At 36.2% G+C, this 23548-nt stretch overlaps 3 protein-coding genes across 6 annotated transcripts; 2 read left to right on the forward strand and 1 right to left on the reverse strand.

Moving 5' to 3' along the window:
- Positions 1 to 241: 241 nt before the first annotated feature.
- On the forward strand, positions 242 to 7058 carry LOC140890759 (uncharacterized). 4 transcript variants are annotated; one of them, XR_012152284.1, is made up of 12 exons: positions 242 to 378; positions 593 to 655; positions 1076 to 1210; positions 1673 to 1775; positions 2589 to 2659; positions 2740 to 2844; positions 3207 to 3240; positions 3856 to 3956; positions 5638 to 5697; positions 5754 to 5957; positions 6171 to 6324; positions 6806 to 7058. XR_012152284.1 is itself a non-coding variant. In XM_073298787.1 (12 exons), the coding sequence occupies exons 1-11, from the start codon at positions 259 to 261 to the stop codon at positions 6258 to 6260; spliced, it is 1086 nt and encodes a 361-aa protein (XP_073154888.1). In that variant the 5' UTR covers positions 242 to 258; the 3' UTR covers positions 6261 to 6298; positions 6806 to 7058. The 4 variants fall into 4 exon arrangements, 2 of the variants coding, with proteins under 2 accessions (XP_073154888.1, XP_073154889.1); XM_073298787.1 differs by having other exon boundaries at positions 6171 to 6298; XR_012152285.1 differs by lacking the exons at positions 3207 to 3240; positions 3856 to 3956.
- Positions 7059 to 10247: 3189 nt separating this feature from the next.
- On the forward strand, positions 10248 to 11119 carry LOC140892550 (heavy metal-associated isoprenylated plant protein 21-like). The gene is made up of 3 exons (XM_073301474.1): positions 10248 to 10324; positions 10480 to 10555; positions 10734 to 11119. Exons 1-3 carry the CDS (start codon positions 10253 to 10255, stop codon positions 11030 to 11032), a joined length of 447 nt encoding a protein of 148 aa, XP_073157575.1. The 5' UTR covers positions 10248 to 10252; the 3' UTR covers positions 11033 to 11119.
- A 5536-nt stretch (positions 11120 to 16655) lies between these two features.
- Positions 16656 to 22890, reverse strand: LOC140890145 (uncharacterized). Its single transcript, XM_073297904.1, has 9 exons — positions 22658 to 22890; positions 20200 to 20297; positions 19602 to 20098; positions 19229 to 19506; positions 18826 to 19114; positions 18357 to 18488; positions 17659 to 17837; positions 17400 to 17514; positions 16656 to 17075 (listed from the first exon to the last, which is right to left on the reverse strand). Exons 1-9 carry the CDS (start codon positions 22888 to 22890, stop codon positions 16656 to 16658), a joined length of 2241 nt encoding a protein of 746 aa, XP_073154005.1.
- Positions 22891 to 23548: the final 658 nt, after the last annotated feature.

The following is a 23548-nucleotide window of genomic DNA, read 5'->3' on the forward strand; positions in this document are numbered from 1 at the left end:
GTGTGGGGCATTTGTGACTGAATGGCGTAAAATTATACCAACGATGTATAATTGTAAATCGAGAGACTCGTATGTATACACAAGTTAGTAGTTACTGGTTACGGACTACTATAACAAAATATTGTAAGTTATTGACTGATTTGAAATAGTAAAAAAAATACAATGACTAAGTTGCAATATCATTCTTTGGCTATTTAATAAGGTATTACTCGTAAATTTTTCTTCTTCACAGGAGGGATGCTGCTATCGTCTTCTCAAATGCTCCGGCGCTTCCGCTGCTTCAGCGCCGCCGCGTCTTCTCCCTCAACAATTACTGAGTCGTCATCATCCGCTTTTAACTCTCACAAAAAGCGTCTCGTTTTTCTGGGTTCCCCTCAGGTACACACCATCCCGGTCCTATCTTGATATTCACGCAATGCACTATCGAATTTGGTGATTCAATGCAAATTAGTGTGTTGAAAATTAACGTTTTTTGGAAAATTTAGGGATAAAGTTTGATTTTTTATGTTAGCACTTAGCAGGCGACTTCCCAGCTCGCCACTGAATGTGGACGGATAAATCTACTGATTGGTGATAAATAAATGCATTACAGGTCTCTGCTTGTGTTCTGGACGCTCTTCTCTGTGCTGCTTCTGCTCCAGATTCCTTATTTCAGGTACCAATATTCGTTTGAAAAGATGCTGTTAGATTCACTTGTTTTCTTTATTTGTTTACAAAATGGTGGTCGAGTTCTCCACTAACGGCTGTAAGTTAGTCCTGAACATAGTTTAACGAGCACAATTTTTTTGTGGGCGAATGTGCCATGTCTATGTAATTTATGATCTAGTATCTTACCCAAAATTTGGAAATGTTGCAAAGTTACGTATTATATGCATCATGTTATGTTCACGTGTCCCTATATAGTAGCTAGTTCTGGACAAGATCTCAATATGAAGAGCATATCGTCGAGATATTGGATGTAAATACATTAACTAATTTTTTTTTTAAATTTAAAAACATTTTTAATCACTGATGAATCATGTGAACTATGCTTCAGATCTACATTAACTAATAACTACACTTTGAAATGATTCAGATAGCAGCAATTGTCACCCAGCCTCCTTCTGGAAGAGACAGGAGTAGAAAGGTGATGCCTTCTCCAGTTGCACAACATGCTCTAGACAGAAGTTTCTCATCTGATTTGATTTTCACACCTCTGAAAGCTGGTGAGGTATGTATGTTCTTTTAGTATTTATGATATGATATCATTTCTCCGTCTCCATGTTATTTCTTTTTTGTAGCTCTCAATTATAGTTGAATGCTCACGACTTATTATTTATATATAAATTGGTATTATGTAGTTACTATTGATAATTGTTTGAGAGGGCCTGTCAATGGTCTGAAAATTAGTAGCTACGATTCTTATGACCAGTGTAGGTAATTTTTTAGATTTAGAAAAACCTGAATATTCATATTTTAAGTGAATATAACTGTGGTACATCTGTGAATAAGATATTAGGAAGTCGAAGAGGTAGTTACACGCTTTTTGCAAATGGAATCCAAATCAGCGACTGCGAAAGTTCTGTATTGAGCATTTTTCATTTTGTTTCTTCTGGCACGTGAAACCTTTATATTTAATTATTTATACTTCTATGAATTAAAGGATTCATAAATTCATGGTACAACCACGCAGGAACCTTTTATTTCCAGTTTTAGAGCTCTGGAGCCTGACCTTTGCATCACTGCTGCGTACGGGAATATTTTACCAACTACATTCCTTAAGATACCATCTATGGGTTAGTGAAACAATTCAATTTAAGAATCAAGTGTTTGGACAGGAAACTTGATACTTCCTCAATTTATGACATAATGACATTGTTTGGCATTGATTGGAAGGTATTTCAGTAATGTAATTATATTTAATTATTTATCTCCGCCTAATTTCTTCCTTTAGTGGAATGTTTTGCTAAAGTTAATTTCGTAATGTCGAGATATGCTAGCAACCTTTAGATGTGAGAGGTAGATGATGTGACGATAAAAGCATGAGCCTAATCTACTCAAAATATATTTTGTGTACTACTGGGGGAGGGGTGGTGTCATTCAACTAATTGGACTTTGACAAGAGGCAAATGCACGTTGCATCTAATTTATTGATGGTCTTGGTACCCTTCAGATAGCATAATCTCATTGGTCAGCTCTATATCAACACAGAGGATAATTCGCATGCACAGATGCTTAACGTAATTAAATGTTTATTTTACATCTTTTAAGTTTTTTGATTTTGAAATAAAATCTTTAAGTTATTGATTATGATTAACAAATAGTTTAGTTATTTTTCAAATTTACTAAAATAGGTTATTTATAATAACTTTTTATTGAATGAAAGAAGGGGTATTTTTGTCCATCCATTAAATGACCAAGGTGATTATTCCAAGCAGTTGATTCATTATTATATAGTATAGATTCTAATTTATTGATGGTCTTGGTACCCTACAGATGGCATAATCTCATTGGTCAGTTCTATATTTCTTGCTATGGAAACATTACAGATTTGGTAGGATGATTTCTTGCTCAGAAGCTTACATCCAGCTGCCTCTGAGTTGTTTCAGGAACAGTGAACATACACCCAAGCTTGCTTCCTCTCTATCGTGGGGCAGCACCTGTTCAGAGAGCTCTGCAGGTTCATACTTCCTTTAGCTTTAGATTGTTATTTATCAAGTTGTTTATTCTCAAATACGCACTCATCAACTTCTTCAACAGGATGGTATCAGAGAAACAGGGGTGTCATTAGCATATACTGTGCGTCAACTGGATGCTGGACCTGTTATTTCCTGTGAAAAAGTGGTGGTTAATGATCAAATAAAGGTAATTACAGCATGCATTACTTTGTTAATTTATGAAAGTCATCTAAGGTTCTGCTAAAGATAGCAACTTGTGTATTTTACAGCATTTAGATAACGCTAGTTTGGAACAAGATTTGATGAAGAGACTTAAGTTTGGATCTCCTTTAATCATCTTAAACTGCCTCAACCATTTTACTTCTGACCTAAATGAGAGGAAGAATTTCTTGATTGCTGATTCGTTTGGTAACCCAGATTCTTACTGGTGCAAAATTGCTAACAATGAAACAAAAGCAGTCCCCTAATTTCTTTATCATCTCCCATAACTGACTTGTATTCTTTGTGTTGCTCTATGTTTATTACTAAGCTTTAGTGATCTTTGGGCAGGCTCCAGAATTACTTGACTTGCTGTTTACTCAAGGTTTTTATCCTCTTTCCTCCATCTTTTACTGCTTACGCACCATTTATTAAGATCTATTGTTTCAATCCAAGCTTTGCTGAACCCGATTAATAAACATATTACCGTCTTTGTGGTTATTTGCAAAATTTTTAATTATAAAACCTTATAATCTAAATCAGATCATTTTTTATGCAAAGTTATTTTTCATGGTGCGTCGCTGGAGACATGAACATCAATAGTGCAAATAGGATACAATTTGATAAAGTTTAATTGTCCAGGATGTGCTACAGCCAATTTCATGATAATTCTCAAGAATGCAAGGTCACAGGAATAGTATATGGTTGGCATTTTCAAATATTCTTAAGGTTTAATCATTCAAAGTACGAGCATCCTATCCTTAATGGGCAGACATTGTTGATGCTTTCAGATTTTAGCTAACCAGTTTTTTCAATGGTATCTTGTGCCTGTGATTAATCTTAGGAAAGTTAAGATCTTCAGAGACTTGTTGATATTGTATGTTTTTTTATGCTAATCGGAAAAAAAAAAACAATAATTGTTTATGCTCTATATTTGTGGGTGAATTGTGCTTGGATAGTTAGCTCACTCTTATAAAATTTGTGATGTTAACTAAGGTAGGTTCCAAACTTCTGATCCGTGAGCTTCCCTCAATATTTGATGGTTCAGCTAAAGCTAAAGCACTTGCCCAGGACGAGTCTAAAGCTACATTGGCCCCAAAAGTAAGCACATATTTATTTGTGCAGAAAAATAATGTTATTCAAATCTCTCATATCAGCAAGCTCTTCTTGATCAATTGGAGAGGAGATATCCAAATGCTTGTCAACCATGCGATCGGAAGAAGATCGGGGCAAAGACAGCAACATTCAACAGGGTCCTTCCGACCAGCATTCTGAAGGACATCAACAGCGATGATGTCTTATCTAAAGTACCTCAAAATTTGAAGCTAGATTTTCCCCGGTGCAATGGCCAATCAGACCTGATGAGAGATCTTAGTCATTGTGAGAAGTCTTTTCAACACCAACACGAACCGGAGAAAGACAAGGAAGGATTGGCCTCTTTCCACTTTGAGTGTGATCGTGAACCATGGTTCCTCAAATGAGAACGAGATTGACCAAAGTTGAAAACTTGAAGTGAGAAGAATTTACGAATTACCGTCATTTGCCCTTAATCTTTGAAATACTCCTACAACAACCATTGTTCTTGAAGTGGTGGCGAATTTTTCAGAATACAAGAAAACATCAACAATTTGGAAGGATAGTTTGCAAAATGACCTTGGTCAAACTTTTTGTTTGAAATCTAACCTTCTCTAGTGTATTTGAAACACTTCAAATACATTTGGAGAGGGTTAGTTTTCAAATAAACTAGTTTGACCAAGGTCATTTATTAAAATATTTCCACAATACAATAATTTGGAAGAACTTGGTACATCCTTTTTTTGTGCTTGAGGACAAGCACGATTTCCAAGGGGAGGCAGATGTAATGAGCAAGAATTAAGGACAAACTACTGATATCAAGGATGATATGGTGGAAGATGCAAACATAAGGAATTTATTAGAAGGATTTTATTTAGTTTCTTTATTTAATATTGCATGCATTCTAGCCATGAACAGGGGGATTATGGCAAATTTCTTGCTGTGGAAATTAATCGTCTTCCTTGTATTTAAATGGCTATTGTTGCAAGGAATAAAAAGCATCCAGAATTCTAAATCAAATAGTGAATGTGAGATCGCAAGGTTCTCTCTAAATGAGCCTCGAAACCCTATCCAAAATACATCTATCATCCCATAACATGATCCAAACGTGGGACCATAACACTCTGATTAGTAGCTCGATCACCTATGCGAAGAAAATTTGTGCAAGGTTCTACATCTTCGATGAACTATGTGCTCTCAGCTCTGCTAAGTTATCTTGTATAAATCTTCTAGCTTTTTCTGTCTGATTGATTAAAATGCTACTAGTTTCAATACAAACTGTTGAATTAGCGAATGAAATGACCAACAGCTTGCCATTTGGTCAATGGAGTTGTTTACATGTGTCCGTGTCTATCTTGAGCGTCCTCATTTAGGCTCTGCTAACCCAATGTTTATGGCCTTGAGAAAGTGTTATGCTCTATATTACAATCTGTTTGTAGCTACTTTGTTGCCATGAACAGATTGGTCCCCCCACCAAGATCTTGCTGTTCTTGATCTATTGCTATTTGCTATTTTCATTCAATCCAAGAGGATTAAATAATCTATTACCTATTCTTTTGCAATGTCCTAAAATATTTGATGGTTTGACAATGACTAAGCTGATGCGCCAACAGCTAAACACCCCGTATTACTGACCAACATATGTTCTGTTACAGTAGTCCTTGTAGCAGTTTTCTGGTTTTACATGGTTCTATTGTATTTCATGCAGATAACTCAAGAAGAATCGTGGCTATCATTTGATCAAAATGCTGTAGTCCTTCACAACAAAGTATGACTTCAATTTGATTTGATCAGAGATATAGATGTGTTACATGCAACTTTTAGGTTCGTGCATTTGCAGGTTGGCCGGGAACACGAGCTAAAGTTTTGGTGATCGACGAGAAAAGCGGGCAGAAGAATGTTACAGAGCTTAAAATAATCACTACAAGAGTTTATACCAGGGATGACATGAAGATCACCGACGTAGATGAGGTGTTCTTTGCAAAAGGCTCATTGATATTTTCTTGTGGAGAGGGTACATCGCTGGAGGTGAGCTATATATTTTATAATAGTCTGAGTAAAACAAGTTTCTCTATGTCGGAGAAATTTACATTTTGGTACCTTCCATCTCTTTGGTCGTCGATTGTCCTTGTGCTCTCTTAATATGTTCCTATCTCTATTCAGTGGTGTGGAAGCAAATCCTTTCTGGTTTTGAGCTTTGTCGTTACTTGAAGTGAATCGATGATTTATGATCTCTTACAGGTATTGGAAGTACAGCTTCCAGGTAAAAAAGTTGTGAATGCGGCAGCATTTTGGAACGGTCTGAGAGGCCAAAAGTTAAAGAGGTTGTGACCACTTTCATGCACACTCGTGCAAAACTGTTTAAAAGAGTAACGTTCCTCCTTCAGTGCTCCAGGTTCAACTCTATCTCTGTCATGCCTCTCCATCTGCATTCGAAATGCTTCTAACTTTGTTTTAAGAATTACGTCAGTAACTCAGTACTTCCTAACTTCCATCAAAAAGTTGAAATCTGAAGAATATGTAGAAGTTTTTTCGTCCTGTTATCTGTTTAGATATGCCCTTCCAAAGTTTTTACGTAAGTTAATACACAGCATATCAAACATATTCCAACCTTAGTTTCAACTGACTTTCAGAAACTCAAGTTGACAATATTTGCATCCCGATTCAGACTCGTAACTTTTACAATTCTTCCCCCTAACACAATTTTCACGTCTCTCTCTACTCACTTCATCGTAATAGTTAATGCTAATCTGGTCGCTCAGCTTTTTCATCACCTTTTCGAAGTCATTTAAGTTTAAGAATACTAATATTGTGCTGTCAATGATTTATAACGACATCTGATATACTCTGAAACGTTCAGTATTTCTAATTGACAGGAAGGATACACGACGAAACAAGGCATCAACCGCTGGCGCACATACGATGATACAAGTTCAGCTGAGCATGGTCTCGCCGCCTCTCCAAAATGAAGGGACTGAATCATGCTTGCTCATAATCTTCAAACTTGTTATTTTACAGCAGATAAAGGCAACTTATTTGGGCTAACCATTTCATGAAATTCCTGAGTTTCAGTGCTTGGTGAAGATGTTGCCAATGTGCAGATGACATTAAGGTTTATGTTCCTACTTTCGGAAATGGTATTTATTTTCCTCGTACCTTGGACATCTGATGCTCTAGTTGTCCCTTTTTGGTCTACTCATGCAGTGCTACATACACCACCACCCACCCCCCCCCCCCACCACCCCCCACCTAAAACCCCATTTTAATGAAGCTTATTAGTGAATGCTACTACTGCATATTTTTATTAATAAATCGACGATACACATTACTTAAACATATTTGAAATGATCAGAAGGCATATGTAGTTCAATTAATGTTGTGATTAAATACAAGAAAGGTAAATCAAGCACAAGAATTAGTGGACACGTTACTTGTCTAACATGCTATATATGTTGAAAATATAAAGATTCAATGTAGGTAGAATATGCACTTGCCAAAGGCGAAAAAAGAAATTCCCATGATTTTAAGCCGTCAAATGTGATATTTGAACAAATCTTGTAGTGGGCTTTCAACTCCATATTCGAGTTTCATGTGTTTATAGCATATACTACATTTTGATATATAAAATCAAATCAAATAACTAATATGGTAAATAAGTATTACACTTCTGGTTAGAGGATCTCACGGAACGAATAAAAAAAAAATGGGGTCAATGATATGTTACAACTTGGTGGATCAACGTGACCAGGACAGTATCGAAAAATTATTCAACTTTTTTTTTAATATACGAAGTTTTCTATTTTTAGATTTTTTTTTCCTTTTCCAAATTTATGTGAGATGGATTATTAATTTCAATATCTAATATCATGTTTTATATGAGAATTAAAATGAAAGTTGTGCAAAAAACCTTATAAGAGTAAGGATATTTAGATAGTGTTTGGGAGTGCTTTTAAAAAGCATTTATCAGCTTTTTTTTAACAAAATTTCAGAAAATTTCAAATTTTTGGTAAGTAGAAGCTGAGAATTGCTTCTTAGAAGCTCTTCCAAACACTACCTTAAATAACTTGTCGGCTCTAATGTATATTTGATGCTAAATGTTAATGAATCGATGTACGAACAAAACTATCACTGGATATTGTAAGTATAAATTTTTTCATAGATAATTTATCGTAGACCATTATTTTTCAACCAACATCAAGTAGTTTTGCTATTAGGTAACGTTTGATTTATGGATGAGATGATGAAAGATGCATAGTACAAAGATGATACGTTAATATACTTGGATAAGAAATGATGCATGACTCTAATTTTTTTTAGAAATTTGGGCCCAATATTGAACAAATGAAAGGTGAATAATCAATCGGTGTTTCGTACCAAGCGGTGCCTTGTTTTTTAAAAAATTTTGGGGCAAATAGTGATATATTATCTTATTTATCCTAAGAGCATTTACCTTAGAATACTACTGATCTCATTATGGTAAGGACTCGACAACTGGCTGGGCTGAACTAAGCGAATAATAGACCATGATTTCTTGCATGTTTTAGCTGGGATGAGTTGAAAACCCCACCGGAAATGTAGCCATTTTTACCGATAGAATCAATAAACACAGGCAATAATTGTGGTATAATTAATTGATTGAAAAAGCAACCCCACACCCACTGAACGAAAATGAAAGCAAACATTAAAGCACTTTAAGACATTTGTTGATTAAAATATCACCGTGAAATATTTAAAATCAAAGTCCAAATAATCGTGACCCACTCATCATGATTTCAAGGAACATTCACATAGTTTGTGGGCAATAATTTGTCCCAAACAATATGGCGAGATGACAAATCATTCAATCTAGGACTGCAAAAATTGCAATCCTTTTTTTAAAAAAAAAAAAAAAAACTCAATCGTATAAATTACTATTTCATGTGTTGCAACTAAACATCGAGTTAAAAAACAGGAAAATTGTTTTTTTGGTTTTATATGTTTGTCATTTTGCGATTTCGGTCATCTATATTTTTCATATTTCAGTTTTAGTCCGCTATATTTGTTTTTTAGGCAATTTTAGTTTTTTTTTCGATGTGCCGCTGATGTGACACCGATGCAGTGTTGATGTGCAGCTGACGTGTATAATGTCATGTAAGCATTTTCGAAGAAAAATGACTAAAATTGTCAAAAATAAAAACATAGATTACCGAAATCGTAAATTGGAAAACACAGGTGTAGTTTTCCAAAAAAAAAAAAAAGAAAAAGAAAGTTGAAATAGTGACATTATTTTGCTAATTTGACTGCTCGCCGGTGAAAGAAATCAAAAAAATAAATCAAACTATTCATTTGAATTTAGCCAGGTAAAATAATATTTTCATATCGTGTATATTGGTCTTGTTTGGAGGCATAAAAAATAGGTCATTTGGACATATACTTTAAAACGTTTTTAATGTTTTATAAATTTTTTTTTAAAGTATGTGTTTGGTCATTTTGACAAGATTTTTTTGTAAAATATTTTTAAAAAAACGTTCTCCAAGATAAGTTTTAAAGAACAATTAAATAAGATATATTTTTTATGTTTTTATAATTGAATGTAATGATGAGAATCAAAACATATTACTTTCTAATCGTAAAAATATTTTTATAAAATAGTTGTTCAAGTACGTATTTATTCTTAAACAAATTTTAAAATATTGTATATTTTTTTTTTTAAAAAAACACTTTTATAAAAATGTTTCACAAATACTTGTCCAAATGGAGTCTAGGAAATCTATGTTCATAAGTTACTTCATAAAAAATAAATAGATGATGGTCTTGCTGAGGTTCTATTTCTGAAAACAAAAAACTCTTGTGAGACCATCTTATAATAAATTCATTTTGTGAGACAGATTTCCTACTCGATCCGATCCATAAATTAATATTATTTTTTATTTCAAAAATATTACTTTTCATTTTATACATATACCTAGATTGAATCAAATGAGACCGTTTACACAGGAGACTTACTTTTCTACGAAAAAACAGTGGCTATGAATAGATGCGAAACAAAAACACATACCTCCAAAATATATATATATATATAAGCATTAAAAATTTTAAAAGAAAACGCGGCAGCTTTCCAGTGGATCCCAAAATTAATTGGATTGGTTAATGATCAAGGTAATCAATAAACTGCATTAATGAATTAAATTAGTAAGGAATTTTATATATTGTAGACTAATTGCTGCATAGACCTTTAATTTGTCCACCTAAGCCACGATCGAGGTGGTGTAGCAGTAGTATAAATGTGAGGAACCCTTTCATTTCTTTAATTTGTGCGTAAAAAAGGAAATATAATAGAATCCATGGGTGCTCTAGATTATCTTTCTAACTTTTGCACAGTCACCGCCACCAGAGCCAAAAGGAAACCAATGCAGGTAATTAAACCCTCATCATTAATGGTAGTACTGATTCTTTATAATAATTACCCAATACATATATATATATTCAGATCATATATACATTAATACAATATTATATATTATGCATGCTTGTGGAATGTTAATTATCATGTCTTTGTGTTTCTTGGCAGACAGTCGAGATTAAAGTCAAAATGGACTGCGATGGATGTGAAAGAAGAGTCAGAAACGCTGTCAGAAACATGAGAGGTCGTCATTCTTTCTATCTTAATTATATATTTATATATATATGATTTTTTTTTTTTTTTTTTTGAAAACTAGCTTGAAATCCATTATATTGGTGGCTAAAAACAAAAAAAAAAAAAAGCCAAAAGTACGTTTGTTAGATTTTGTGTGTGAACCCGTGCATGTATATAATTTTATTTAGGGGTGAAAAGTGTGGAAGTGAACAGAACGCAGAACCGGGTATGTGTTAGCGGGTTCGTGGATCCGAATAAGGTGTTGAAAAGGGTGAAAAGCACAGGAAAAGTGGCGGAATTCTGGCCTTATATCCCATACAATCTTCTTCACTATCCTTACATATCTCACGCATATGACAAAAAGGCTCCGGCCGGTTTCGTGAGAAACTTGGTGCAGCCATCGGCGGCCCCAAATGCGACGCATGACGAAGAAAGAATCACGTATCTCTTCAGTGACGATAACCCAAATGCTTGCTCTATCATGTGAACATGCATATATATAATCAGAGCTTGATTGATTAATTACCACTACTTAATTTGCAACTTTGTTCTCCTTTAATTTTTTGAGGAGCAAATTAAATGACCACTTTTAAGGGTACTTTTTGATGAGGCGTGAATAAGTGCATGTATATGTACTCGATCGAGACATATTTGAAATCCAGTATCAATACCAATATCTTTTGTAGCTAGTTTGTTACTCATGATATATATTCATATATATAATCTTGTTATTTCACGAAGCTAATTGTGTTATCAAATGCATAATTAACATAGATGAACTAAATATTTAAAATTCTCTTCAAATAAATAATCTCGATATAAATTTCTGGCGTCATTAATTGTTAACATTTCCGTGGGAAAAAAGCTGCTAAAAATGATTAAGATGACAAAAAAGGAGAAACATACCAATTTAGAAGACAAATTTTATGGTCTCTCATTTTAAACACAAAAACGACAGTCTCGTGGTCAATTTTATGAGACGGATTTTTTTTTGGATGATCCATGAAAATATATTACGTTTTTTGACAAAAATATTTTTTTTAATGTAATATAGATAAAATTAACACATCTCACAAATAAAATATGTATAAAATCATCTAACAAAACACTTACGTCTTAATTCCATATTAAAAATGTAAGATACACAATACAATTCAAGATCTCTCAAGTTTTGTACACTCAAGTTTTCAACTAATGCTCAATAGTCGAATTATAATGGTAACCGCAACTAATTCTCGAATGGGAACTTTCATCATTCGTCTCAAAAACAATCATTACACTCCAATATTATCTAAATATAATGTACTATATACTTTTTGAAATAGAAACATAATTTTATTATTATTATTATTATTATTATATATATCTGGAGGCATGCTTTTGCACGTCGGGACAAAAATTAAAACCTTAAAATGTTTACCCTTTGGATTTTTTATTTAATTCGTGTTCGGCTCTGGTTGGACTAAATAATTTCTTATAATATTATGAAGTTATTCTTTGGAAGTTGCTCTAGTTATAATTACATTTAGAATCTTGTCTATTTTTTTACTAATTACATCTCAAACTAACTCATAAAAAGTAAATAAAGGGTTTCTGAGATATAATCTGAGACTGGGTCGATCCAGCTTGAACTTGAAAACTGCAATTCTCTAATGAGAAATTAGATAGGGTTCGGTTCAATACAACATTCGTTGCTTGATCTAGTTTTGGTTAAGCAAATGTTCATGACCCCTAACTACAATTGTAAATGTATGTGTGCATCATGTTGTTGTTGTTGTTGTTATTATTATTATTATTATTATTCGACAGATAGTCTTATTAATCTTACTTATACTATGACATAATTCAAAAAAATTTTTAAACAGAAGTATATATGAAAACCAAAATTCAGTAACTATTCAAGATTTGATTCATGAGATTAATAATCTCAAAAAATTAAAGAGATAAAAATTTTACAAAATGAAAATTTAGTTATTCATAAACGTATCAATAAGATTGATAAGGGAAAAAATAAAATGTATGATCAAGGAAATTTTCAGGATACTGAAAATGATTATGATCAAGAAGATTATTTTAAAAAATTATTTTTCTTTGAGGACAATCAACTTTCTCTGTTAAGTATGATTATATCTCAAAAATGGTATACTAATATTACTCTTTTGATTGATAATTCTTATCAGAACAATTTTATTGCTATGATTGATAGTGGTGCAGATTTAAATGTTATACAAAAAGGTCTTATACCCAAAAGATATTTTCATAAGACTAATCATTTTTTTATCTCATGCAGGAGGAGAACCTCTTGATATAAATTATAAATTACCTAAAGCTTATATTTGCAAGGGAAAAAATTGTATTGCTACAAGTTTTTTACTAGCTATATATATAGTTTTGATCACATGCATCGATCCTAGTGTGCAAGCTAGATTTCGTAAGTGATCATTTTTTAAAAAAAGTTACTAAAACTCACTAATGTGTTTTAATGATAGCTCACGAAAATCCTGTACACTAGAGTGCGTGAGATCAAAGTTATAATTCTTGAGAGCTTATATCTACAAACGTATATATTGAGGTGTTAATACATATACATATATATACATATATATATATATATTGCTTAGATAGTTAGTAGTTACCCAAATGATATATTTAATATTGAAGTGTTAATTCTTGAGAGCTTATAATTGACACCTCAATACGTGCAGATTATGCTTCGTCAAATTACAATTCGTCAAATCTCCTAATAGTGAGTGATCTTTAGAAGTTCGAAGTCATCAATTCTTTCTTGAAAACTAATCAAAAGCATAGGTGAAGGGGAGGGCAATGGTCAGCCGTCAGATAAGCCCAAAGTTTTAAAAAAATGTGGGAAATGGAGATTCAAAATGAAGCCACGGCTTTTTCAAGTTTGTGGAAATAGAATAAGATTCTTGTGCTCCCCATGCATTTGGATGTGATTAAAGTGGATTTGCATTAGATTTACCCAAATAATTATCTTAATTTTGTATATTTCATTGATCGAAGCTGCTAAATATACTGTAATTATTTTAAAATTTTATGTTAAGAACTTAAGAGTGAACTTCGATTATATGTACGGAATTTTTTTTTTCTCACAATAATCTGTATGAGCTCAAATCTGTTATATGTTCCGATTTTGAGTTATCAACATGTAATCATGCATGTTACAAGTATATAATGTAAGTAAAGATTGTGAAGATGCGAGTGATTATAACATGTAATTTGTTGCAAAAATATTTAGGAACGAGACAAGAATATAATGGAGATGCGACTTTGTTTCGACATAAGCCATAAGATACCCCCAATTATGCTTTTGTACCAAAGAGTACTTTTTGAGGAAAATCTCCCATTTACCTAAAATTTTGGCTTTGATTACTTTGTACCACTATGAGAGATGTCGCCTATGAATTGGTCCTAGCTAGTAACCAGGTAAAAAACTATTTCGAACAATCTTTTTCTTCATTTATCTTTTTCAAATTATTTTCTGTATATTAAGGCTTATATATTTTTTAAATTAAATATTGTTAGGATCGGTTCCGGGGTGTGTGAAACTGCTTTGATGCAATGTTTTTATAACCGGACCGGTGATCGAACCGGTCTACCTTAAAAAAACGGTCCAACCGGTTCGACCGTTTTAACCGGACGATCGGACCGGAAAACCGTTTATATAATATAATATAATTAATAATATCTTTTAAATTTTAAAAATCTAAATGATGTATATAAATAAACAAAAATATATTTATCATAGTTTAAAAAATAAATAACTTTATAAATATATTCAAAATATTAATTATAGTTATATATACTATATTTTTAAAAATAAATAAATTAATTAAAAAAATATAATAATAGAAAAATAATATTTTTAACGAAGTACACATTTCAAATAATCATGTGTATATTATAATAAAATATTAAATTAATATTTTAAAATTAAAAAAAAAACAATTTTAAAAAAAAATTAAAAAAAATTCAAAAACCGGTTCAACCGGTTTTCTGGCCGGTTCTTGGGACCGGTTCGTAGCCGGTTCTTGGCCGGTTCGACCGGTTTTGACCGGTTCTGAGCGGTTGAACCGTTAAAACGGTTTTTAAGGGTATTTCGGACCGGACCAGTGACCGGTTCCCGGTCGAACCGGCCGGTCTGGTCCGGTTTTTAAAACACTGCTTTGATGTAACTTAACAGGGCATCGGTTTGGTAAGCTGATTGACACTGTAACAGTTGACCTCTTTAATCTTCAAGATTGAGTTCAGTTGATGTTGGTCAACTGAACTGCTTCCTTCTCGCGTGTCTATATTAATCAACCAACTTGGATAAGTGCGGAATAAGGCCGACTAACAGATTAGAATTTGTGATCAAATGGATTGGTGAGTGGATAAGAGTGATCGACTGAAAATAATATGCACAAGTGTTTGTTTTTGGATGTTCAGACATTTTAATTGTAGTGATCCAACCCGAAATCACTAACTAATCAAAGCTTTAAGCATGCAATTAACTTAAAACATGATAAATCAAAGGTAACAATGGAAACTGAATGTATACAACCCCATCGAAAACATATTACTAAAAAAATCCAATAAAAGGCAACCTGCTCTAGAACAACCACAAAACCACTGTAGCTCACCAATCGCTACCTCCTAGTCCGTCCAATCTAAGCCCTGCCCCATAGAATAGGGTGTTCAAAATTAAACACTATGGACGTGAGCATAAAACACTCAGTACAGAAGTACGAATATAATATATCATGCATGCACATGCAGTATGAAGGGTACCAGATAACCTATCCAAAATACTGCTCAGTCAAGGCGCCATGGTACGTAGAACGTTGGACCGTCGCATCATGAGATGGCTTCTATACCATAATGATGTGGATATAATTGGATTCAAGTTCATTGAAATTCATCCACTAAAATACGGGGCTGAGCGACCCCTACTATAGGCTATGCAAATCAAGACATAAAGCTCAACGTGTCCATGCGTGCCGCATAATATGAATGCACAATAAATAATGCCACAGAAAATATGCAAACATAATACATGCATATTCAACCTAGTATCTCGTATTAATATGAGCAACCTGGCAAATCTTGCTTTCTACTCCAAGCCTATAAACACATAGGCACTATATCACTTATAGTGCTCTAAAAGTCTTAACTAAGATATTACATACTTCCTAATCTCTACAGGGATCCAAAGTTATACTTGCATCCGTATTCAGCCCGCTGATGGCGACTGTCTCAAAACCAAGGCACAGCTCTGCTGTTATCTCCGAAGCACTCCGCCACACCCGGCCTTCCAGTATGACACCTAGAAATCCCTAAAACCCCAAAAGACTAGATAGAAAGGAGAGGAAAGTTTGGAAGGTGCAAATGGAAATGAACTCGGCACCCCTATATATAGATAGCGATCGGAACCTCCGATCGCACGATCAGAGCTTCCGATCCATGCTTCTGAACTATCTCCGCCAACCACATGTCCAACTTCTAGAGGCTACCTGTCGACAGTAGATCGGAGCTTTCAATCCCACTTCGGAGTTTCTGATCACTTTGACGTCACTGCTTATGCATTATCTTCGACAACTGGCAAATCGGGACGTTCGGAGATTCCGAACCCAAACTATGGCTCCGATCACTTCGGAGCTTCCGAACTCTGTTCGGAACTTCCGATCCCTCCGAAGCTCAAAGCTCTACCAAATTATTCTTGATCGTTATGTATCCATCCCTCAACTTATATAACTCATTTGAGGACCCTTTAATCATGTTTTAGCCAATTAAACATAATTAGACGCTGAATTAACTTAATTCAGAGGCGGGTTACTACATTCTACCCTACTTAAGAGATTTCGTCCTCGAAATCAGGACTAGGATAACAAAACAAAATAGCACTGGTCCAACTAGTAATTACAATAATGCAGTTGACAATACAACTAGAATGCTAAAATATAATACAATAAAAATAACTCCGAATGCTCAGAACGCATACAGTTCTCCAACTCTCAGGTTGCTTCCTCAGTATCTCAATGCTGCCACTGAATCATGACCAGAGGAATGCGCTTATTCCGAAGCACATTGTATTTTCTGTCAAGAATTCTGAGCTATCTCTCTACGTATGACAAATTAGGCTCCAACTGAACCTTCGTCGGATGCAGAATGTGCAACTCATCCGCAATATATTGTCGAAGTAGCGACACGTGAAACACGTTATGAATATTGAAAAGATACGACGGTAATGCCAAATGATAAGCCACATCCCCGAACTTCTCCAAGATCTCAAACAGACCAATGAACCTCGGTGCTAGCTTTCCCTTTAGATCAAACCTCATCACCTTCCGAAAATGTGAAACTCGCAAGAAGACATGCTCCTCTGTCTCAAAATGCAAAGGTCTGCGCTTGGTGTTGGCATAACTAGCCTCCCTATCTTGTGCATTCTTGACTCTCTTCCTGATCAGTTCAACAATATCCACCATTTGCTGAACCAACTCCGGTCCCTCAACCTGTCTTTCCCCTACTTCATCCTAGAATAAGGGTGTTCGACAATGGCGACCATAAAGAACCTCAATCGGTGTCATGCCAATGTTGCGATGGTAGTTATTGTTATATGCAAACTCTATCATCGGCAAATGATCCTGCCAGGATAATCCAAAGTCCATCACTGAAGCCTTCAGCATATCCTCTAACGTCCAAATATTCCTCTCGGACTGACCATCAGTATTTGGATGATACGCTGTGCTAAGACTCAAGGTAGTACCCAAATCTCGCTAAAAGCTACCCCAAAATCGTGTGATGAACCTCGGATCTCTATCACTGACAATGCTCAATGGCACTCCATGCAAACTTACAATCTCCTGAATGTACAATCTCACCATGCAATTGAAACTGAACTCGCGATTGTACGGAAGAATATGAGCAGACTTGGACAATCTGTCCACCATAACCCAAATGGCATCACACTGCCTGGAAGACATCGGCAAGTGGGTGACAAAATGCATCATCACATGCTCCCACTTCCACTCCGAAATTTCCAAACTATGTATCAGAACACCCGATTGACGATGCTCGGCCTTAACCTACTGGCAAACAAGGCAACAAGAAACATACTGGTAAACACTGCGCTTCATCCCTTTACACCAGAATCTCGTATGTAGATCCTTGTACATCTTAGCACTACCTGGGTGTACGATGAACCTACTACGATGAGCTTGAGATAAAATCTCTTCCCGCAAATACGAATCATCAGGCGCAACTACTCTACCATACAAACACAACAAACCATCAAACTGAAAATGAAAACCAGATGTGTTGTCACCTTGAGAAAGTCTGGATAACTTTTGCTTCTTCGGGTCAGAAAACTGGATTTTCCATATGCGAGCAAACAACACTAGCTCAGCTAACACTGAAAATACTCGAATCCCCTAATGCTCTCTCTCTCTTGTGGCAAAAATTAAAACCAAATGAAAACCACTCATGAACAGTATTGGACACAACACTAGTAGAAGGGCACTGGCATACACCTTGCGGCTGAGCGCATACGCCTCTGGGTTAGCGGAACCCGGGTGATACTTGATCTTGCAATCATAGTCCTTGAGAAGATCCATCCAACGACGATGTCTCATGTTCAATTCACCCTGAGTGAACAAATACTTCAAGCTTTTTTGGTCAGAATAGATCTCAAAACGCTCACCGTATAGGTAATGTTGCTAAATCTTGAGTGCAAATACGATCGCTGCAAGCTCCAAATCATGCACTGGATAATTTCCTTCATGGGTATTCAATTGTCGGGACGCATAGGCAATCACGTGCCCATTCTGTGTCAACACATATCCCAAAGCCTGGAGAGATGCGTCTGTATAAACCATGTAACCACCAGATACAGATGGCAAGGCAAGTACAAGTGCATTGGTCAGACGTCCCCTCAACTCATCGAAACTCTGCCACACTCAAGCCGACCAGACAAAAAGAACATCCTTCCTCGTCAACTTGGTCAAAGGTCCGTGAGAAATTCTCGATGAATTACCTGTAGTATCCTTCTAGTCCCAAGAAACTATGAATCTCCGAAGCTGTCGTCAGACGCGACCAATTCAAAATAGCTTTCGTCTTACTTGGCTCCACTGCAACACCATCCCGAGAAATGACATGACCGAGAAATACTACTCGATCAATCCAGAACTCGCACTTGCTAAAATTGGTATACAATTGCCTCTCCCAAAGAATCTGCAGTACAACTCTTAAGTGTTGAGCGTGCTCCTTAAGGCTGCAAGAATAAACCAAAATGTCGTCGATGAACACCATGACGAATCTATCCAAATAATCCCGAAAAACTCTGTTCATCATATCCATGAACACTGCGGGTGCGTTCGTCAAGCCAAAAGGCATCACTAAGAACTCATAGTGACCATACCTCGTACGAAACGCAGTCTTCAAAATATCCTCATCACGAACTCGCAACTGGTGATATCCTGACCTCAGGTCAATCTTAGAATACACTGAAGTACCCTGTAGCTGATCAAACAGTTCTTCAGTGCGCGGTAGAAGATACTTATTCTTGATCGTCACTCTGTTCAACTGCTTGTAATCAATACATAGACACATGAAACCATCTTTCTTCTTGACGAATAACACTGACGCTCCCTAAGGTGAAACTCTCGGACGAATGTATCTTTTATCTAACAAATCCTGCAGCTGCTGCTGTAACTCCCTCATCTCTATTGGAGCCAGACAATAAGGTGCGCAAGAAATCGATGTCGTCCCTGGCAACTCCTCAATAGCTCTAACCCTTGTGGATGCATCGATAGCATAAATGAGGTAGACTTCCCCACCAGCCTCCAAATCTTGGCGAGCTCTCAAAGTTGACACCAAAGGAATAGGGGGTCGCGCTCCCTCACCATAAAAAAACCAGTTATCGCCCTCCACCGAACGAAATTGCCCTATCTTCTGATAGCAGTAGCTCTATATGCAGTTATAAAATCTATACCCAAGATACAATCAAAATTTTCCATCGCTAGGATCATAAGATTTGCTGCTAACTCAGAGCCCTCGAATACTAAAGAACAACCCAAGACTAATTGCTTAGCCAGAGCAGAATGAACAGTCGGGGTAGATACAGAAACTACTACATCAAGAGACACGTACAGTAATCTATGACGCTTAACAAACCGTGCAGAAATGAAATAATATGATGAACCGGTATCAATGAGAATGAATGCAGGAATACCGCACAAAAGAAATGTACCTGCAATAACCTCATCATTCTCCTGCTGGATCTGATCCTGACTTACCACAAAAACCTGTTTGGAAACACGAGGCCTCTGATTGGTGCTCCCTACTGACTGCCCCTGAGACCTCTGCGGAACGGAAAAATGAGAACCAGAACCCGACGCTGATCCTATGGTAGCTTGAAGACAATCTCTCTTCATATGGCCAACCTCGCCACAACGAAAACATGCTCCTGGTGTCCTACGACACCTCTCAGTCGGATGAGGACCTCCACAAGTTTCACACTGACCCTGACCCTTCTTCTTCCCAAAGTATTGAACTCCACCTGAACCAAAACCAGAAGAAGAAGAAGACACACCCTGTTTCTTGAAAGATTGAGTCCTCTGACCCAAAGAACTAGCTGGTCTAGAAAAAGAGAAAAAAGACCTGTTATGCCGATGTTGTCCTCTGCGTGACGACATCGGCTAACTAAACCCTCGTAAGTCATGTCGTCACCAACAACTACACGATCATGGATCTCCTGACTGAGATCATGTAGAAACAAGTTATACTTCATCTCGGTACTGGCAGAGATCTCTGGTGTAATTCCCCAAAAATATTTAATTTAATAATTTATGGTATTTTTTATTTAAATTTCGATTTTCATAAATTTAGGGACTGAATTGAAGTTTTGAAGTTTGACCGAGGGCTAAACTGGAAAATTGACTTTGACTAGTCAATTAGTCAATCAATATGAGATATATTGTATGTATTGTATTATCTTCCCCCACATTTCACTTGAGAAGCCGAGAAGAGAAAGCAAGAAATCTCACGCCATTTTTGACCCTTCAAGCTTCGATCCGGCTTCATCTGACCAGTAGATTTTAAATATAACCGCATATTTGCAATCCTCGCGACGAGGGCTTCGTTTTAACTTAAGTTTGGTAATATTATACTAAGTTATAATTTTTGGATGATGTTAGATTCGATATTTGAGTTGATTAACATGTTCTAGAGTTGATAGAGATGGTATATCTAAGACGGTTTGAGAAAATACCATCGTTTGAGCATGTTTTAGATTTTTGGATGAATTTTTGAAATTACTAGAAAATGGGGCTATTGAATTCGACAATGAGGATGATGTTTGATTATGATATGAGTTGAAAATTGATGAATAAATGATGTTGAGGATTATGTAAATATCGGTTTTGGGGTCGTTATGCTGTCGGTTTGAGTTTTGACGAATTATTGGGTATTTATGTTGAGCTAAGCATTTAGAAATGAAATGATGAATTTATACTATCCATTTCGGTGTTGAATTGGAGGTTATCGAATTTGAGTTGTTAAGAATTCGATCAAGGTTTGATTCGATTACTATCTTGAGATATCGATATTTGATCATATGAGTTTGATATGAGCTTTGTTGTTATATTGTAGCTTTGCAAGAATCGAGCCATTCCGGAATTGAGATTGAGGTATGAGCAGACAATGAAAGGATTTGAGATTGCATCCTCGAGACAAAGATGAGATTTATCGAGCCCTTAAACCACACACTAGAATGCCTATATATAATTTGATTATGTGATTTGTTATGATAGCATGAATTATGTTTTTTTGCTTTTAGCTCGATGATTATCGATATTTACATTCATGCTATTTATATTGCTTGAATAAGATGATTTTTGAGATTCCGATGATCAGATTGATCAGAGATTTATATGATTATATTGAGCAGATACTTGATATATTTGAATTTCACCATCTCATTCATATTGAGCCAGATTTCTTTGAGCTTTGCTGGCAGATTTGCCTTTGTTGCAGCGGACTCTTTGGGTCTATATTTGAGTGGCATAAGATGCAGAGTTGCTTCTATGACCAGAATACTCTATATAGTAGCACCAAAGTTCGGAGTTGATAATCCCAACACCTACCCCGATTGGGAGAGTATGTGGTGTTGTTGTGTTTTCTTTTCCCATGGGATCCCTATAACCGAGGTTCAGATGGAACCAGTTTTTCCTATAGCCGAGATTCAGATTGAATCCGAGATTTGATATCCCTCATTTTATTGAGCATGCATTTCATTTGAGCATTAATCATTTTAGATTATTTATGATAGATTATTGATTGGTGTAAAATGCTTAAATGTTTATTTATGCTCTTTTCGTTCATACTGAGTTTATTCTCACCGATTTTTCGGTTGTCGCTTTGTCTTGTGTGTGTACATTGCGACAGGTGGTTCAGGGTTGACCTTTAGAGGGCCTTGAGGGATATGGATCGAGAGTAGAAGTGGAGCACGGTTTTTGCAGTCGAGTTGTTTTTGAACTCGTTTTGAAATATTTCGAATATGTGTATTTATCGAACATGTTGTATTTCTACTTGTTTAATTGTCGTTCAAACTTTGTTTTATTGTAAGATTTGATTATCGTGTCGAGACGGAACCATTCCGAGCTTTGAAGCAATATTTTGAAAAAAATATAGGGGAAGGCCGAAGGGGCTGCGCGCCGACGCCGAACAGGTGCGCAAGGGCAGCTCGCCCACGCCGCACGAGGGGCGCGCCCGCACCACCCCATGAGAGGCGGCAGCACGCCCATGACACCCGATGGGCGCGCCTGCGCTGCTCTGTTTATATAAAAAAAATTTGGTTCCCGGTCCGCGCCACCCCATGAGAGGCGACAGCACGCCCGCGCCGCCCGATGGGCGCGCCTGCGCTGCCGTGTTTATAAAAAAAATTTGGTTCCCGATTTGGTTGGTTGTCATGTTGTGGTTCGAACCCGGAGTCTCCACATCTGGGAAATACAAAAATAGCTCGAAAAACTTTTGCTGATAATCTTCAATAGTCATCGTGCCCTGACGCAAACTTAGCAACTCATTGTCCTTCGTCTGTCAGAGTCCAGGAGGAAAATACAGCTTCTGGAAAGCTGTGCGAAACTCTGTCCAGGTAGCAATGCCTCGCGCGGCCACAAAAGGAGCAGACGTAAACTTCCACCAATTCCGCAGACGACCCTCTACAAGAAAGTCAATAGTCTCCATCTTCTGTTCCTCCGTGCACCGAAATTGATGGAAGAAATTCTCCATGCGCTCCAGCCAATTCTCCGCATCCTCCGGTGATTCTCCTCCAACCAATGGATTAGGACCCATATGCATAAAACGATGCATACTAAAACGCTTGCGATCATCATGACGATGATGATGGTGATCCCAAAGATTCCCGTGATCGTCCTCATCACCTCAGCATCCCCTTACGCTTCCGTGGCTCTCATAAAAATCAGCCATCTGCTCAAAGGTAACATATGTTATCCCAAAATGATTTACTAGATCCCAAATTCAATGCATGCTCTGATACAAATAAATTTAGTGACCCAACCTGGAATAACTAACTAATCAAAGCTTTAAGCACGCAACTAACTTAAAACACGATAACTCAAAGATAACAACGGAAACTGAATGTATACAAATTAAATGCTACCGGCAGAACAACCGGTTTTCCCAAATAATAACAATGTATAGAACCCCATCGAAAAAATATTACTAAAAAATCCAATAAAAGGTAACCTGCTCTAGAACAACCACGAAACCACTGCAGCTCACCGACCGCTACCATCTGGTCCATCCAATCTAAGCCCAGCACCATAGAATAGGGTGTCCAATACAAAACACGATGGACGTGAGCATAAAATGCTCAGTACAAAAGTACGAATATACATATACCATGCATTCACATGCAACATGAAGGGTACCGGATAACCTATCCAAAAGACTGCTCAGTCAAGGCGCCATGATATGTAGCACGTTGGGC

The sequence above is a fragment of the Henckelia pumila genome, chromosome 3 (assembly GCF_033568475.1).
Source record: "Henckelia pumila isolate YLH828 chromosome 3, ASM3356847v2, whole genome shotgun sequence".
In the NCBI taxonomy this organism is placed as follows: Eukaryota; Viridiplantae; Streptophyta; class Magnoliopsida; order Lamiales; family Gesneriaceae; genus Henckelia; species Henckelia pumila.